Consider the following 17536-nt stretch of genomic DNA (forward strand, 5'->3'; position numbering starts at 1 on the left):
AGTGATATTCATGATAAGGCAGAATATTGTACTAAGGTTGGTTGTGAAGCGAGCTTTATGTGCTGGATGGAAATAATGCTGTTTGATGAGAAAGAATATGTGCTTCAGTATGCTGCTGTTTATTGTGCCCCTTCTCTTTCGTCTGCCACATCTGGTGTGCAAACATACCAGGAGTTGCACCGTCCATGATCTGCCCAGAATTCCACATGAATACTACCAACCTGGTCATCTTATTGTTGGCGGACTTGCTTCTCATCTCTTTGCTGCTTTTGACGAAGAAGACTTCAAAGAAAGGCATACTATCCACCAGCGCCTTAATACCCAGTAAAGACATCAAATGTCAAATGATACTGAAATATCCCCCAGCTCTAACCAGGCCTCCTCAGAAGCTAGTTCCCCTGATTTCAGTGGGATTTACTTCCACTGAAGGGAAATGCAGGTCTGAATGTGTCAGTGAGATGAGAGAGCCTGGTCTTGTTGATGTGTTCTCTCCTCCCCACATCCCACCAAATCTCTTCCAAGGAGTTTAACAAGAGGAGGACTCAAAGATTAAACCTCCCTAGTTTAAGATGGAAAGCCCTTCTCTGTTCTTAATATTCACCTCAGAAACCTTCGTGTGAAGTGTCTTAAAGGCTCGCCTCTCCTTTGAGGTGATGCTTGAATAACCCCTCAGGTTCTCATCCAAGTCAGGCTAGACGATTGTCTTTAATATTTATAGACAGGGCCTGGAATAGATACATTCCAACTGTATTCAGCTGAAGGTAGTGAAGAAATGTCAGTTAACTGTCAGTTGGGAGACGTTATGAGGGAGGTGAGAGTTCAGTGGTAAAGATCATATTTTCCTGGAGAAAAATGGCAGGAGTGGGCAAGTCTGAATGAGCCCTACATGAAGCTGATATTCTGCTCTTTTAGGGGAAATTGTTCTGCAGATATGTGTATATTAGGGCAAAATTTACACTAAAATACTCAAGAATCATAAAGAGGCCACTGAAAAATATGCATAGTACATCTCTCTATGATACAGCATAAAATTCTCATTGCAGTATTGTGCCAAAGAACTACCAGCATATTCTGGCCTTGGTATTTGCTGTCAAGGAGATCAATGAGAACCCCAAGATCTTGCCTAATATTACACTGGGATTCCGCATCTATGACAGTTACTTCGATGAAAGGATGACCTACTGGGCTGCTCTGAACCTTCCCTCCATACTTGTCCCCAACTACAAATGCAACAACCAGAAACACCTTATGGCAGTTATTGGGGGGCTGGACTTGGATACCTCCATCTACCTGGCAAACATCTTGAGGATCTACAAGATTCCCCAGGTAAGATGCTGCCTTGGGGATTTCACACATTCACCATGATATCTTCTATTCAGAAAGGATTTCTTTAATATAGAAATAGTTGTGAGAGACAAAGGAGAGTGATTCTGTCCTTCAAAAGGTAATGTGATGGTAGAAGAGTTTGCCTCTCACACCACTTCCTTGTCCACACATACCTAAAAACATGTATCCAAATTCCTTTCCGACAACTGACACCCTCTCACTATTGCTCCATGGCCTACTGGTTGGAGAGAAAAGCTGCTCTCTTGCAAAGCTGGAAGCCTGCCTATCAGGAGTCAGCTGCCCACATATTGTGACACTTCATGGGGATTCTGTGTGTTAGTGGTTTGAGAAAGGAAGGGAAGACACCATGGAATCAGGAGCTGAAATGTTGTGGTGAAGCAACATGAACAAAATAGGGGAAAGGAAAGCAGCAGCTTAGGAAGGCATAGAGGAGAAAGGGGAGAAAGAAAAGGAGGAGGGAGGAGAGGAAAGCAGGAGAGCAGGAAACTGGGCATGCAGGGATGGCAGAGAAGGAGCTGGAAGCTGAGAAACACAGGGTGCAATCTGCCACTCCTCCCAGCTTTCTGGAACCTGCCTTCTTAAGGCAACTGGCTCATTTTGCCTCCTGGATGGGAAGGCCCTGGATGCACATACTCAGTCCTTCTGCAATAAGACATGATGCTACTGTATTTCCTTCTAGCTCACTTATGGCTCCTTTGCCCCAGAGGATGGTAGTCAAAGCCAATCCACTTCCTTCTACAAGATGGTGCCCAATGAAGCCCATCAGTACACTGGGATTGTTGAGTTACTTCTGCACTTTGGTTGGACATGGGTTGGATTGCTTGCTAGAGAAAGTGAAGGTGGAGAGAGGTTTATTCAGACCCTGCAACCTCTGCTCTCCCAGAAAGGCATTTGCTTGGCTTTCTCAGAGACAACCCTGAAAACGACATATTTGGCTGAGTATTATGACCTTTATCCGCACTGGATTCAAATTTATCAAGTTATTATGGAAAGTAAAGCCAAGGTGGTGGTTTTCTATGGAGAAACAAAGTCTATGCTTGCCTTGAGAGACATAGTAGCTCTTGGTGAATTGGAAAATGTGACCAAGACATCCGTGGGCAAGGTGTGGATTCTGACAGCACTGGTGGATTTCCCAGCACTGACCTTTCAACTGAGCATGGATATGCAAGTCTTCCAGGGTTCCCTCTCCTTTGCAGTTTATTCAAATGTGGTACAAGGATTCAACGCCTTTCTTCAGGTACAAAATCCTTTTGAGACAAATGGAAATGGCTTTGTCAAGCAGTTCTGGGCACAGGTATTTCTCTGTTTATTTCCAAATTCCAGTACAGAGGAGCAGGCCAGTGGAACCTGCACTGGAGAGGAGAAGCTGGAGAATCTCCCTTCGTCTGGCTTTGAGATGAGCATAACAAGCCACAGCTATAGCATCTATAATGCTGTTTATGCCACAGCACATGCTCTACATTCCATGTTCTTGTCAAGGACCAAATACAGGGCAATGGTGGAAGGAGGGATGCAGGAGCTTCAGAAATTCCAGCCTTGGCAGGTAATACCTATCAAAACATACAATTTATGTGACAGAAAGGCAAATAAAGGCATAGAGATAAGAGACTACAAAACCCCTAACATGTGCTCTTTCCAGTGAACGCCAAAATATTCCACTTCCCTTTCGGAAAGATAGTTCACCTGTTTAGCAAGTTACAAAGTGAATTTGGTTTGTTGCCCATTTGCTCCCAAAGTGAAGGGAAGTGACATAGACGAAGCCTGGTAGGACTGCTTACTCCATAGCATTAACCCCCTTCATGTGTTGATTAGATGTCTGCATGATGGTTATTTGAGGCCGGTAACCCTATGATTCTCTTCTGTGGGGTGGGAGATATCCAGGCAGTGGGAACTGAAAACCATGCATTTTCCTCTCATTTCTTCTTGGTCGGGAATGCATTAGGATTTTCCCTATACAAGAGAAAGGAAATCATTGGCTGTCTATAGGAATGCTCGCCTTACGAACCATTTCCAATGATTGAATTCTGCTTGCATAGCAGTACCTGCCAGTACTGAATGTTGGAGGCATCCTGAGTGTTAGTAAGGAGAGACATTAACATTACTTTATGATTTCTATTTTCCTTTCAATGCAGCTCCATCCCTTCCTTAGGAATGTCTCCTTTAACAACTCTGCTGGAGAAACGGTATCTTTTGGTGAGAGCAGGGAAGTAGAAGCTGGCTTTGATATTACCAACATAGTCACTTTTCCAAATAACTCCTTCATGAGAGTCAAGGTTGGAAGACTGGGTGGAGAGGCTGTCCCAGGCCAGCTGATTTCCATTGATGACAACAGAATGGTGTGGCACCACAGCTTTCACCAGGTGAGGAATAATTCCTACATCCATGAGAGATAGGAAAAGAGAATGTTTTTGCACTTATAGATCATTGGTGCAGCCCATCCCTGGTTTTCCAGCCTGATTCAAAATATTTTCTCTGCACTACATAAAATATTATCATGACCAATCAATCAATCAATCAATCAATGTATAGATATTATCTAAATCTAAGATATGTAGAATCTGCAGTATCATCCATTCCTTCAACCAACAAAAACAAGATGCTTCATAATATAATGTTATATACAGCAGAGAGAAACCTTTCCTCTCTTTTGCATCTATCAATATTTGAAGATCATTCTTGACACTATGTGCCTGTCCTCTCAAAGAAGCAAAATTTTAAACATGTGCTATGATTAGAAAATCGGGTGTGGACCAGTTATTCCCATTATGCATGGGTACAATGGATGCAGGGCTGGTGAAGATAAAAACCCAATTAGCTTTCCAATTTGAACCCTCATGCATTCTTTTTGGGTGCCTGAAGAGAGCACAAATATGTCAGGTTGAACACACTTTTGTTAAAAAAGCATGAACAGTAAAATGAATAATTTGACTCTGGAATAAGTAGTTTAATGTCTTCCTATTTCTAATTGGGGGGGTGGGGATGAATGCTAATAATTTCTCTGTGCTAAAATTTTATGTATTTATTTAAATGGGTAGGTTCCACCCCCTTCTGTATGTAACCCAAATTGCCCTCCTGGTTCCAGCAAGGAAAAGAAGGAGGGGGAGCCATTCTGCTGCTATAATTGTGTTGCATGTCCTCAAGGCAAGATTTCATCCCAGAAAGGTAGGAGACATAATATATACATAGTACTTTTCAAATATATGTGATATTTCTATTTTAACCTTAAGAGTTTCACAGTGGTAGCATTTGTAGTTGCTATCCAGAACATCTGAAATCTGAATATATTATTTTCTCTCCAGACATGGATGACTGTGTTGCATGCCCTGAAGACCACTATCCACACAGGAACCAATCACAATGCATTCCAAAGACCATCAGCTTCCTGTCTTTTAAGGAGCCTCTGGGGATGAGCTTAGCATTGTTGGCTCTTTCTCTCTTTCTCCTCACAATATTAGTCTTTGCCATCTTCATTAAACACCAGGACACACCACTTGTCAGAGCAAACAATCGGGACCTCACCTACACTCTCCTCACTTTCCTCCTGCTCTGCTTCCTCTGCCCATTGATCTTCCTCAGCCCTCCAGAAAGAGTGAGCTGCCTGCTCCGACAAATGGCTTTTGGCCTTGTTTTCACAGTGACCGTTTCTTGTGTTCTGGCCAAAACGATCACGGTGGTTCTGGCCTTTGTGGCCACCAAACCAGGATCCCGAATGAGGAAGTGGGTGGGGAAAAGACTGGCAAGCTCCATTGTGTTTTCTTGTTCCCTTATCCAAGCCGGCATTTGTGCTGTGTGGTTAGGAACCTCTCCCCCATTCCCTGATTCTGACATGCAGTCTGTGATGAGGGAAATCATTCTAGGTTGCCACGAAGGGTCAGTTGCCCTGTTTTACTGTGTCCTGGGCTACATGGGCTTTTTGGCCATTGTCAGCTTTGTTGTGGCCTTTTTTGCCCGGAAACTGCCTGGCAGCTTTAATGAGGCCAAATTCATCACCTTCAGCATGTTGTTGTTTTGTAGTGTTTGGATCTCCTTTGTTCCAGTCTACCTGAGCACCAAGGGGAAATACATGGTGGCTGTGGAGATCTTCTCCATCTTGGCCTCCAGTGCTGGCTTACTTGGTTCCATCTTTGCCCCCAAATGCTACATCATTGTGTTGAGGCCTGATCTGAACTGCAGGGAAAAGTTAATAAAGAAGAAATAATAAATTAACCTATCAACTCTGTTTATTTGTTCTATCAGAATATGGGTAAATTAATCTCCCCTTTTCTACATCCTATAACTATGTTATATTTCATCTGTTACAATTCCTATGTGCAATTCCTTTAAAAATCCTCTGTGGTCTCTCTGAGACAGGGGTCCTCAACCTTTTCCAACGTTTGGGTGCATTTGGAAAACTAAGAAACTGTTATGGGTACTGCAAAGTATTAAGACCTGACTAGAACACCAGATGACGGTTAATTAGAAGCTGAATGAGAGAAAGCAGTATATTGGGATGCTTAAAAAGCTTCTGCTTATTCCTTTCTATGTGATTATCTGGTAAAGAAGGTTTCAGTGGAACTGCTACTGTCATGATTAAATCAGTCTCATTGGGGGATACTATATCAGGTTCCAGAAAAAGGGTATAAACCGCTATCTACCTCATGCTTCACTCACAACTTGGCTTTCAGTTTTCCCTCTTGTTTTCACCTGCCTTATTATGAACATGCATAAACCAGCATAAACCAGGGGGTGTGGCATGACTTGTGAGCAGCTATTTCTTAGGGCTAAGCAAAAGTCTTTAAAAATCTGTAAGTCTACTTTTTTATGTACACCAAATACTTTTGAACTGTTGATTTATTTGTCAACTTATATTGGACCTTTGGATCCCTTTTGCTTCAAATGATTGGTATGGGTTCTTGAGAAGGAAGTTCTATGTTACTGCTGGTCATGGAGCAAGCTTTGGGGACATTTGTTCTGCTTTGTGCTAATGTGGATATCCTAGCTTCCCTGGGTAGTTAATACTTTGTTCCTTTATTCTTGCTAGCTGGTAAAAGCATTGGGATGTGTTATTGCACCTCATTCCTGACAACACCCTTTAACCAAGGATAACCAGGGAAAACCAACCCTGACAGCACCCCAGCAAAGTCACCCAAAATTCTGAGTCAATGATCTCAGGTTGGATGCTGGATATTCTTGGGATTCACCAAGACAAAATGCTTGCCTGCTGAGCCACAAGCCCACAAGTTATAGCCATAACCAAGCAGCTACATACCAGATTCAGATGAATTCCTACAATAAGAAGTGAAAGCAGCAAATAGAAGCAAATACGTTATTGAGAGAGTGCAGCACCAAACAGAACCATGTTACCTTAGAATTACATTTAAGGAAGATACCAAGACACTCTTGGAATTTGAGCGGAGCTCCAAAATAGCAAAAGCTACCTTACCTCACCCTAATTACCAACCTTTATAATCATAGGCCCAGCCAGCAGGCTTTATTCAAATATACATGGCCTATTGCTCTCTATCAGTCTACCCAAGAAGCGCAACATTTAAGGTCTTAGCTGGTTGCTACAAGCTCAGAAGTCATGGCTCTAAGAAGCCTCTCTTGGACTCCTATACCAATAATTTGGAGCTTTCACCACTGTAACTAAGCCAAGTGCTACTGCCTGTGTTTTCTGACTGATGTATGGAGAAACACATGAACCTGACCTTTGAAGAGTTTGTAAGTAAGCAAGCCAGTTTTCACTGACCAGATGTGTGGTCCTTTTCAATGCTAAGGGGAGAGGGAAGTTTTGGAACTCATGAGGGTATATTTTGAAGACCTAACAACCTATATTTCCACGCTTTACTTTGCTGAATATTTTGTGATTGAAAATATCTGCTGGGGATCTCTCAACAAAGAGCACTTGCCCCAAACCTGGATCTTGGCATCCAGGGAATTCTCCTTTTTTATACTTAATTTTCCTTGCTACCAATACAAATCATCTGTCATAACTCTTTCACAATTTTTCAGTCTTAGTATGATTGTCAGTAAATTAATGAACAGATGTTCAGGGGGGGGGGGATTTGGAGGTCAGACTGATCATTTCCCCTGTTCAGCACTGATAGCAGACTGGACCACTGTTCTGTTCTTTTCTTCCTCCTTGTAGTTATTTTTGCATGCTCTTTTGTTGTCCCATAAACAGACAGAAACCACTTTTGATGAAATAACAGAAGCATGTGCTGGTGTTTTTTGTAGTCATTTTGTTGTTTTTGATGTAGAGAGACGTAGTTATCATCACAGCTGTAATTACCAATCTCATCATGACTAAGTCTCTCTTGAATAATGCCTCAATAGATTTCCAGAAAATACCAGCCAGAGTATTCCCCTGCCATTCTAAGCAGGGGAGAGGTAAGAGGAAGAGGGAGGATTTCTGCTTTTCTCTTTGCTGAGGTGTAAAATAGGATTTTAATCAGTGAATTGGTAGGGAAGTGCTGTTCCTGTCAAGGCAGAGTATTGTACTGAGCGTGGTTCTGAAGCTAAGGTTCATTTTCCAGATGGTAATGAGGGTGTCAGATGAGAAAGAATATTTGCCTCAGTATGTTGCTGTTTGTTGTGCCCCTTCTCTTTCATCTGCCTCATATGGTGTGCAAACATTCACGTTGCACCATCCATGATCTGTCCAGAATTCCACATGAATACTACCAACCTGGTGATCTTATTATTGGCGGACTTGCTTCTCACCTCTTTACCAATTTTGACAAAGTAGACTTCACAGAAAGGCTAACCACCCATCAGCTTCTTAATACCTTGTAAATACTTCATGTATCAAGTAATCAGGTGATACAGAAATATTCCCCAGCTCTCACCAGGCTTACAGAGAAGCATGTTCCACTGATTTTAGAGGGATTTCCTTCCAGGCAGAGGGGTCTGGGGGGGGGGGGAACCATTTCAGAGCTTTGGAGTTGGCTTGGAGGGAGGGAAATTGAGATCTGAATGTATCGACAGTGAGATGAGAGAGTCTTTCTTTCATTCATGTGTTCTCTCCTCCCCACATCCCACCAAATTTCTTCCAAGAAGAGTTTCACAAGAGGAGCCACAACTTAAACTTACCTAACTTTAAGATGAAAAGCCCTTCTCTGTTCTGAATATTGAACTTCACCTCTGAAAGTTTGAGGTGAATTGTCTTAAAAGCTCACCTCTTCTTTGAGGTGAAATTCTCATCCAAGTCAGGCTAGTCTTATATGACCCTCCCAGTTTAAAATGTGTCACGGGTTTGAATATGATGAGAATAACTCCATTAAGCCTGGCTACCTGCTTCTCTGCATTTCAATACACCTTTTTTTGTGGGATCAGCTCAGTACCTGTAAATAAATGATTTCTATATGTCTACGCCCAAAGGGCAACCTGTACACTATATTTTTATCTTGTGAGATCTTCAGATGAAGGGTGGTATATTATTAATATTATTTTATCATCATCATTATTAATCAGCTTCATGGTTTCAAAATATTTTATGGCTTCTGTTGATGTCTCTGTGTGACTGTCAATGTCTGTAGCCTTGTAGTGTAACTATGGTGCAGGCTTGTTCGTTGACAAAGGACTTGTGACAGGGGAAGAGAGGGAATTTCATATATAGACATAGGCTGGATCAGGTCCATTCATTCCAATTGGCCTGGGCAACAACAGACTAATTGGCTGAAGGTTCTGATCAGCCAAAAAATGGCAGTTAACTGTCAGCTGGGAGAAGTAAGGAGGGAGGTGTGAGGGAAAAACCAAAGAAAGCTGTGAAAGTGGACAGCTGAGATTTAAATATTAAGCTACTTATCCCCAGTGTGTTAACCATATTTTGTGTTGAAGATCAGAACAGGTGAGCTGGTGTCTATTTCAAGGTAGGAATCTGCCCAGTTCTTACTATTCAGTTCACATTTGAACATGAACCTACCAAAATTTGCTTGCTCTAAAAAGTTATCTAAACCAAAAGAGAGCCATAATTTGAAATTTATACTTCTCCAGATTTTGCAGTGCAATCTTCTAGCCAAGTCATGTATACAAAAATGCAAATACGGATGTAAGGTTTCCATCAAAATGCATGGAAATCTTGGCGCACGATTTCTGTTCTCATCCTGAAGCAAAGTACTTAACCCGAGGTACTATTTCTGGATTAGCGGAGTCTGTAAACTGAAGCGTTTGTAACCTGAAGCGTCTCTAACCTGAGATACCACTGTTTTAATAAAAGTGAGCTACAAGTATAAATGTGGGATACAATGTATTCCTTCAGGGGAAACTCCTTTGCATATATAATAGGACACAATTTCAACTAAAATGCTGAAGAATTGTCAAGCCTTCCCCTCCTTTTTTTTTAAAATGAATAGCATATATTTCAAATATATAGCATGAAATTCTCATTGCAGTGTTGTGCCAAAGAACTACCAGCATATTCTGGCATTGATATTTGCTGTCAAGGAGATCAATGACAACCCCAAGATCTTACCAAATATCACCTTAGGATTCCACATCTATGACAGTTACTTCAATGAAAGGATGACCTACCGGGCTGCTCTGAACCTTCCCTCCACACTTATACCCAACTACAAGTGCGACACCCAGAAACACCTGGTGGCGGTTATTGGGGGACTGGACTTTGATACCTCCCTCCAAATGGCAGACATATTGAGCATCTACAAGATTCCCCAGGTAAGATACTGCCTTGGACTCTTCACACTCAATCACCATGATCTTTTCTATCCAAAAATGTTTTGTAGAGTTGTGGCTAAAAAAGGAGGGTGGTCCTGCTCTTCACAAAATGTGTTTCCTGTGGGCTTTGCAATTAAAGATGTCTGCTCTAGGTAGGCAGTCCTATTTCCCCTTCTTAAGCACACTTGCCTTTTCTCTCTGCTCTAGGTCTGAGCAGTGCCTCCCCTGACTCCTCTAACTAGTCTGGTTTCCCAAGTGCAGTAGATGATGTGGTCCTATTGGTATATTGAAGGAGGATTCAATGGCAGGACCAGTTGGTTTCTATCTCAGGCAGCAGAATGTATTAGGTGTGACCTGGCCGCACCCAATAAACCAAGAAGTGTGGCCCTCTAGATATATGAGGTTCAGACAATTTAGAGCTTTAAAAAGTCAGTAATAGGATCTTCAATAGGTAACTTTCTCTTTATGTTTGGAAATGTCCTGTACAGAGCTTCTACTGAGGCATGCAGAGAATGGTCTGGATTGACTTTGCACTTTGGCTCATGTGTTGGCAGAAAGGTCCCCTCTTTTCACCGGAGGTGAAGGAGACATGACCTACACAAGATTGGCAACAGCAGCTTACTACTCTATGGCCTTTACACCCTCATGCATTAACTAGGGCGGGGAACAGCAGCAGTGCAGGAAAGCAAGGAGGATGAACTGGAGACAGAAGTTTGGGAAGGAAGGGAAGGTGGGACGTCATAAAATGAAGAGGTGAAATGTTGTGATGAAACAAAGGGGATGAAATGGAGGAGTAAAATTAGGCAGAGGGACAGCAGCAGGGCAGGAAAGCAAGGAGAATGACCTGGAGACAGAAGATGAGAAGAAAGGAGAGCAAAGCAGGGCAGCACTCCATGGTGGCCAAATCGGCCACCCTCCCAACTTTCTGGAGTCTCCTTCCTGAGGCAACTGGCTCATGTCTCCATGTCAGGCAGGCCTTGAATACACGTACAGTCCTTCTTCTGCATTTATGAATTATGTCTCTTTATTCCCTTTAGCTCACTTATGGTTCCTTTGCTCCAGAAGATCCTGGTCAAAGCCAATCTACTTCCTTCTATAGGATGGTGCCCAATGAAGCCCATCAGTACACTGGGATTGTTGAGTTACTTCTGCACTTTGGTTGGACGTGGGTTGGGCTGCTCGCAGTGGATAATGAAAGTGGAGAGAGATTTATTCAGACCCTGAAATCTCTCCTCTCCCAGAAAGGCATTTGCTTGGCCTTCTCAGAGACAACCCTGAAAACCACATATTTGGCAGAGTTTTATGATGTGCAGTCTGTCTTCATCCAAATCTATCATGTTATTATGGAAAGTGAAGCCAAGGTTGTTGTTTTCTATGGAGGAACAACGCCCATGATTCGCTTGCGAACAATGCTAGTGCTAGGTGAAATGGAAAATATTAACAAAACATCTGTGGGCAAAGTGTGGATTCTGACAGCACAGGTGGATTTCACAACATTGACTTACCAAATGAGTTGGGACATGCATGTCTTCCATGGTTCCCTCTCCTTTGCAGTTCATTCAAATGTGGTAAAAGGATTTAAAGCCTTTCTTCAGGTACAAAATCCTTTAGAGGCAAATGGAAATGGCTTTGTCAAGCAGTTCTGGGCACAGGTATTTCTCTGTTTATTTCCAAACTCCAATACAGAGGAGCAGGCCAGTGGAACCTGCACTGGTGAGGAGAAGCTGGAAAATCTCCCTTCGTCTGGCTTTGAGATGAGCATAACAAGCCACAGCTATAGCATCTATAATGCTGTTTATGCCACAGCACATGCTCTACATGCCATGTTCTTGTCAGGGACCAAATATAGGGCAGCAGTGGAAGGAGGGATGCAGAAGCTTCAGAAAGTGCAGCCTTGGCAGGTAATGCCTGTTATAACATACAAGTTATTTGACATGCGCAGTGAAGTGATGTCTTTCAGCTTTTGCCTTCTGGAAGAAGGTACAGGGCTATAAAGACTAGGACTAGCCTCCTGAGAAACAGTTTTTATTCAATTGTGATTTTGGTTTTAAACACAGTGTAAGGTGGTCTCTATGGGAGTATATTGTATTACCATATTTTTCGTTCTATAAGACGCACCAGACCATAAGACGCACCTAGTTTTTGGAGGGAAATAAGAAAAAAAATAAATCTGAATCTCAGAAGCCAGAACAACAAGAGGGATTGCTGCGCAGCGAAAGCAGCGATCCCTCTTGCTGTTCTGGTTTATGGGATAGCTGCGCAGCCTGCATTCGCTCCATAAGACGCACACACACTTCCCCTTACTTTTTAGGAGGGAAAAAGTGAGTCTTATAGAGCAAATAATACGGTAAATTAGGGGGTATCAGAGTTTTTAGGGAGCTAACCAGGCAGGAATAGCAGGGATAGCAGGCTTGATGGTTTCTGCATGTCTGATGTAGATTTTCAGTTTCGTTGTTCTGTATGGGACAATGACATTAAAGATTATCATATCGTATCTAAATGTAGAAGACTACACTGAAAATTTTCAAGTACTAATTGTAGGCTATGATCCTCCACTTAACCTACGCAGATAAGCTGCTCCTCCAGTTGTTAAGCAGTAGCTGCGAATCCTGCACTGTGCTGCTTCTTTGTTAATAGATACCTATGTTTATAGAGAAACTGTAAGTGAAGGAGGATCTGATTTTGCTCTGTCCTGCTCCATCACAAGCAGTTTCTCTGCACAGAATTTGAGGGGAGGATCCAATCCTACAATGAGAGAAGGTGAGAGCAGTTCAGAGAATTCCCATGTAGGCTGTGTTTCCCCAAAACCAAAAGGCTTTGTTGACCATCTCCTCCCAAAGTGAAGGGAAGTGACATAGACGAAGCCTGGTAGGACAGCTTTGTTCTTGTTTAGTCGTTCAGTCGTGTCCGACTCTTTGTGACCCCATGGACCAGAGCACGCCAGGCACTTCTGTTCTCCGCTGCCTCACGCAGTTTGGTCAAACTCATGGACAGCTTACTCCATGGCATTAGCCCCCTTCATGGGTTGATTAGATGTCTTCATGATGGTTATTTGAGGCTGGTTACCCTATGATTCTCTTCCGTGGGGTGTGACATATCCAAGCAGTGGGAACTGAAAGCCATGGATTTTTCCTCATTTCTTCTTGGTTGGGAGTGCATTAGGATTTTCCCTATAGGAGAGTAAGAAATCATTGGCTATCTATGGGAATGCTCGCCTTACGAACCATTTCCAATTATTAGATTCTGCTTGCATAGCAGTACCTGCCAGTACTGAATGTTGGAGGCATCCTGAGTGTCAGTAAGGAGAGACATATGCATTACTTCATAGTTCCTATTTTTCCTCCAATACAGCTCCATCCCTTCCTTAGGAGTGTCTCCTTTAACAACTCTGCTGGAGAAACGGTATCTTTCAGTGACAGCAGGGAAGTAGAAGCTGGCTTTGATATTACCAACATAGTCACTTTTCCAAATAACTCCTTCATGAGAGTCAAGGTTGGAAGACTGGGTGGGGAGGCTGTCCCAGGCCAGCTGATTTCCATTGATGACAACAGAATGGTGTGGCACCAAAGCTTTCACCAGGTGAGGCATAATTCCTACATCTATGAGAGATAAGAAAAGAGAATATCTTTAACATTATATTCCAACAGATCGCGCTCCATTTGAGATATTTGTTCCCCAGGTGGTCAGGTTGAGCAAACTTTTTTTAAAAAGCATGAATAGAAAAATGAGTAATTCCAAAATACTTGGAATAAGTATTTTAGTGTCTTCCTATTTCTAGTTGGGGGTCAGGGGAAATACTACTAATTTCTGTGTGCTAAAATGTTTATTTGTTTATTTAAATGGGCAGGTTCCACCCCTTTCGCTATGTAACTCAAATTGCCCTCCTGGTTCCAGGAAGGAAAAGAAGGAGGGGGAGCCATTCTGCTGCTATGATTGTGCTCCATGTCCTCAAGGCAAGATTTCATCACAGAAAGGTAGGGGACACAATATATAGATGGTATTTTTCAAATGTATAAAGGAGACATCTGTGATATTTCTATTTTAACCTTAAGAGTTTCGCAGGGGTAGCATTTGTAGTTGCTATGCAGAACATATCAAATCTGAGTATCTTATTTTCTCTCCAGATATGGATGACTGTGTTGGGTGCCCCGAAGATCACTATCCACACAGAGACCAATCACAATGCATTCCAAAGACCATCAGCTTCCTGTCTTTTAAAGAGCCTCTGGGGATGAGCTTGGCATTGTTGGCTCTTTTTCTCTTTCTCCTCACAATATTAGTCCTTGCCATCTTCATTAAACATCAGGACACGCCCATTGTCAGAGCAAACAATCGGGACCTCACCTACACTCTCCTCACTTTCCTCCTGCTCTGCTTCCTCTGCCCATTGATCTTCCTCAGCCCTCCAGAAAGAGTGAGCTGCCTGCTCCGACAAATGGCTTTTGGCCTTGTTTTCACAGTGACCGTTTCTTGTGTTCTGGCCAAAACGATCACAGTGGTTCTGGCCTTTGTGGCCACCAAACCAGGATCCAGAATGAGGAAGTGGGTGGGGAAAAGACTGGCAAGCTCCATTGTGATTTCTTGTTCCCTTATCCAAGTGGGCATTTGCACTGTGTGGTTAGGAATGTCTCCCCCATTCCCTGATTCTGACATGCAGTCTGTGATGAGGGAAATCATTCTAGGCTGCAACGAAGGGTCAGCTGCCCTGTTTTACTGTGCCCTGGCCTACATGGGCTTTTTGGCTATTCTCAGCTTTGTTGTGGCCTTTTTTGCCAGGAAACTGCCTGACAGCTTTAATGAGGCCAAATTCATCACCTTCAGCATGTTGTTGTTTTGTAGTGTTTGGATTTCCTTTCTTCCAGTGTACCTGAGCACCAAGGGGAAATACATGGTGGCTGTGGAGATCTTCTCCATCTTGGCCTCCAGTGCTGGCTTACTGGGCTCCATCTTTGCTCCCAAATGCTACATCATTGTGTTAAGGCCTGATTTGAACTGCAAGGAGAAGTTAATAAAGAAGAAATAAGAAATTCACCTAACATCTCTGTTTGTTTGTTCTATCAGAATATGGGCACATTAATCTCTCTTTTTCTACATCGTATAACCATCGTATAACCATGCTGTATTTTATCTGCTACAATTCCTATGTGCAATTCCTTTTAAAATCCTCTGTTGTCTTTCTGAAATAGGGGTCCTCAACCTTTTTCAACGTTTGGAAAACTAAGAAACTGTCTTGGGTACTGCAAAGTATGAAGGCCTGACTAGAACACCAGATGGTGGTTAATTATACACTGAAAAAGAGAAAACAATATATTGGGAGGCTTTTAAAGCTTCTCCTTATTCTTTTCTATGTGATTCTCCAGTAAGTAAGGTTTCAGTGGAACTGCTACTGTCATGATTAATCAGTACCATTGATTTCAGTAGTTACAGGCAATATTTGCTACACAATTTCTGGTTTTTTTTATTTATCTACTTTTCAATTTCTATACCGCTTTATATTTTTAATACAAATCTCAAAGCGGTGTACAGCATATTAAAACAAATAAAACAATAGCTGGGCGATGTTCCTCCAGCCTCATGAGGAGCCTCTTCAGTAGGGCTAGTGAGTCTGGGCCTCGCCCCCTAGGCCAGTTGGAAAGGCCCTTGCAGAGAGCTGCCTTCACGCCTCACACCCAGGTGATGTTCCTCTGGCCTCATTGTTCTTACTTATAACAATGGTGGTATTGCTAATGGGCTTTGGTTCAGAAGATGGGACTGGTTAGTTCTGAATGAATATTTTGGAGAAAAAGCATTTTGAACATGAGTGCAATAAAAGTCCTTTTAATTAGAAAATACAATATTGTGTGTCAAGGACCCCCAAGACACGTCTGAATAAATACACGGTTCACACATCATTTCTGTTTTGGTTTTTGGCATAATTTTGGCCACAACTTTATTGACTTACAGTATGTGAGTGGTTGCTTAGGCATTGGTTAGCATCTATCTGTTCCCACTTGGAGGTAGGAACAGAACTGACAACCACATCCGTGCGGAAGTCAGTAAGGGTAAACAATTTTGGGGAGAGAATAAAGCTGGGTACCAGGCTCACACCTCTCCCCAAATGCTCCCTGGGGCTCTTTTGTGACCCCAGCCCTTTGTCAGGGATACAGACAAAAGCATGGCGAGCCCCTGGATTCCTTTAACGGAATACCCTTGCAGCAGCAGCATAGGAGGGGCAGGCACAGCCAACCACATCCCCTCCAAAAAAAATTAACCAATGCCTAACTGCAACCTTACAAGTTGTGACGATTTGCTAAGCAGTAGGCAAACCCAAATGGCCCCAGCCAATCAGCCAAATGGTAAAATTCCTACCAGGCCCCTGCTCCAAAGCAGACGACCCCATGACAGGCATAGCAAGGTCAGCACAAACCCTAATTAAAGGGAGGGTGGGTGGGTAATTTGATGTGCGCAGCGAAGAGAAAGCTCAATGCTGCGCACAGGGACCTATATAGCACCCCCATCAATCAAATAAAATTGCAACCATCAATTTTCCCCAGCAACATTGGGTGTGCCCAATCAAATTCGTGGCCATCCAAACTAACCCGCCCAGCAACAGGGGATGTCATGGTTGCTCCCACCGCAACATGTGCTCTTCATGAAGGAGAACCCGCTTTATCAGACATTATTTGAAACATGGTGGAACAAGAAGATTGGTAAATAAAAATACCATTTCATTCCATGACCCACTATGAATGCTGAATACATCTGGGCAATTGTAAAGTTAATACTCTCTTACATCTTGATATCTCAAATACGTTAATTAACCATTCTTTTTGTATTTGCTAATCATTTTTTCTTTATTACATCTATATACCACCCCTACAAATAGTTCTTTGTTTCACATACTCACTTTTTTTGGGCAGTCTATATGTTTCCATATTTGAGGTGTTTTTCTATTAGGAGCACAAATAGCTGCTTGTGCTTATAATAATAATTTTATAATAATTTATGATTTATACCCCACTCATCTGGTTAGGTTTCCCCAGCCACTCCAGGCAGCTTCCAGCACAATATTAAAATACAATGATTCATCAAATATTAAAAGCTTCTCTAAACAGGGCTGCCTTCAGATGTCTTCTAAAAGTCTGATAGTTGTTTATATTTTTGACATCTGATGGGAGGGCGTTCTACAGGGCGGGCACCACTACCAAGAAGGCCCTCTGCCTGCTTCCCTGTAACTTGACTTCTCGCAGTGAAGGAACCGCCAGAAGGCCCTTAGTGCTGGACCTCAGTGTCTGGGCTGAACGATAGGAGATGCTCCTTCAGGTATACTGGGCCTAGGCCATTTAAGGCTTTAAATGTCATCACCAACACTTTGAATTGTGCCCGGAAACGTACTGGGAGCCAATGTAGGTCTTTCAGGATGAGTATTATGTGGTCTCGGCGGCCACTCCCAGTCACTAGTCTAGCTGCCACATTCTGGATTAGTTGTTTCCAGGTCACTTTCAAAGGTAGCCCCACACAGAGCACATTGCAGTAGTCCAAACAGGAGATAACC

The 17536-nt window shown here is 42.7% G+C and overlaps 3 protein-coding genes across 4 annotated transcripts in view; all 3 read left to right on the plus strand.

Annotated features, from left to right (window-relative positions):
* Positions 1-85: 85 nt before the first annotated feature.
* On the plus strand, positions 86-7240 carry LOC310661768 (vomeronasal type-2 receptor 26-like; the record flags this gene model as incomplete). 2 transcript variants are annotated; one of them, XM_083408189.1, is made up of 5 exons in its annotated part: positions 86-324; positions 1044-1326; positions 3480-3707; positions 4383-4509; positions 4647-7240. In XM_083408189.1, 5 exons carry the CDS (start codon positions 86-88, stop codon positions 5543-5545), a joined length of 1776 nt encoding a protein of 591 aa, XP_083264315.1. In that variant the 3' UTR covers positions 5546-7240. The 2 variants fall into 2 exon arrangements, with proteins under 2 accessions (XP_083264315.1, XP_083264316.1); XM_083408190.1 differs by lacking the exon at positions 86-324 and adding an exon at positions 2676-2890 and having other exon boundaries at positions 1115-1326.
* Positions 7241-8976: 1736 nt separating this feature from the next.
* The window catches only part of LOC310661755 (vomeronasal type-2 receptor 26-like), a 55065-nt gene continuing 46505 nt past the window's right edge, over positions 8977-17536 (plus strand). The window contains exon 1 of the mRNA XM_083408144.1: positions 8977-9054. The gene's annotated coding sequence lies outside the window, so the exon portion shown is untranslated. The remainder of the gene's footprint in view (positions 9055-17536) is intronic.
* On the plus strand, positions 9727-15029 carry LOC310661759 (vomeronasal type-2 receptor 26-like). The gene is made up of 5 exons (XM_083408164.1): positions 9727-10002; positions 11040-11903; positions 13354-13581; positions 13850-13976; positions 14127-15029. The coding sequence occupies exons 1-5, from the start codon at positions 9850-9852 to the stop codon at positions 15023-15025; spliced, it is 2271 nt and encodes a 756-aa protein (XP_083264290.1). The 5' UTR covers positions 9727-9849; the 3' UTR covers positions 15026-15029.

Source organism: Podarcis tiliguerta (genome assembly GCF_965153285.1).
Source record: "Podarcis tiliguerta genome assembly, chromosome: 13".
Classification (NCBI taxonomy): Eukaryota; Metazoa; Chordata; class Lepidosauria; order Squamata; family Lacertidae; genus Podarcis; species Podarcis tiliguerta.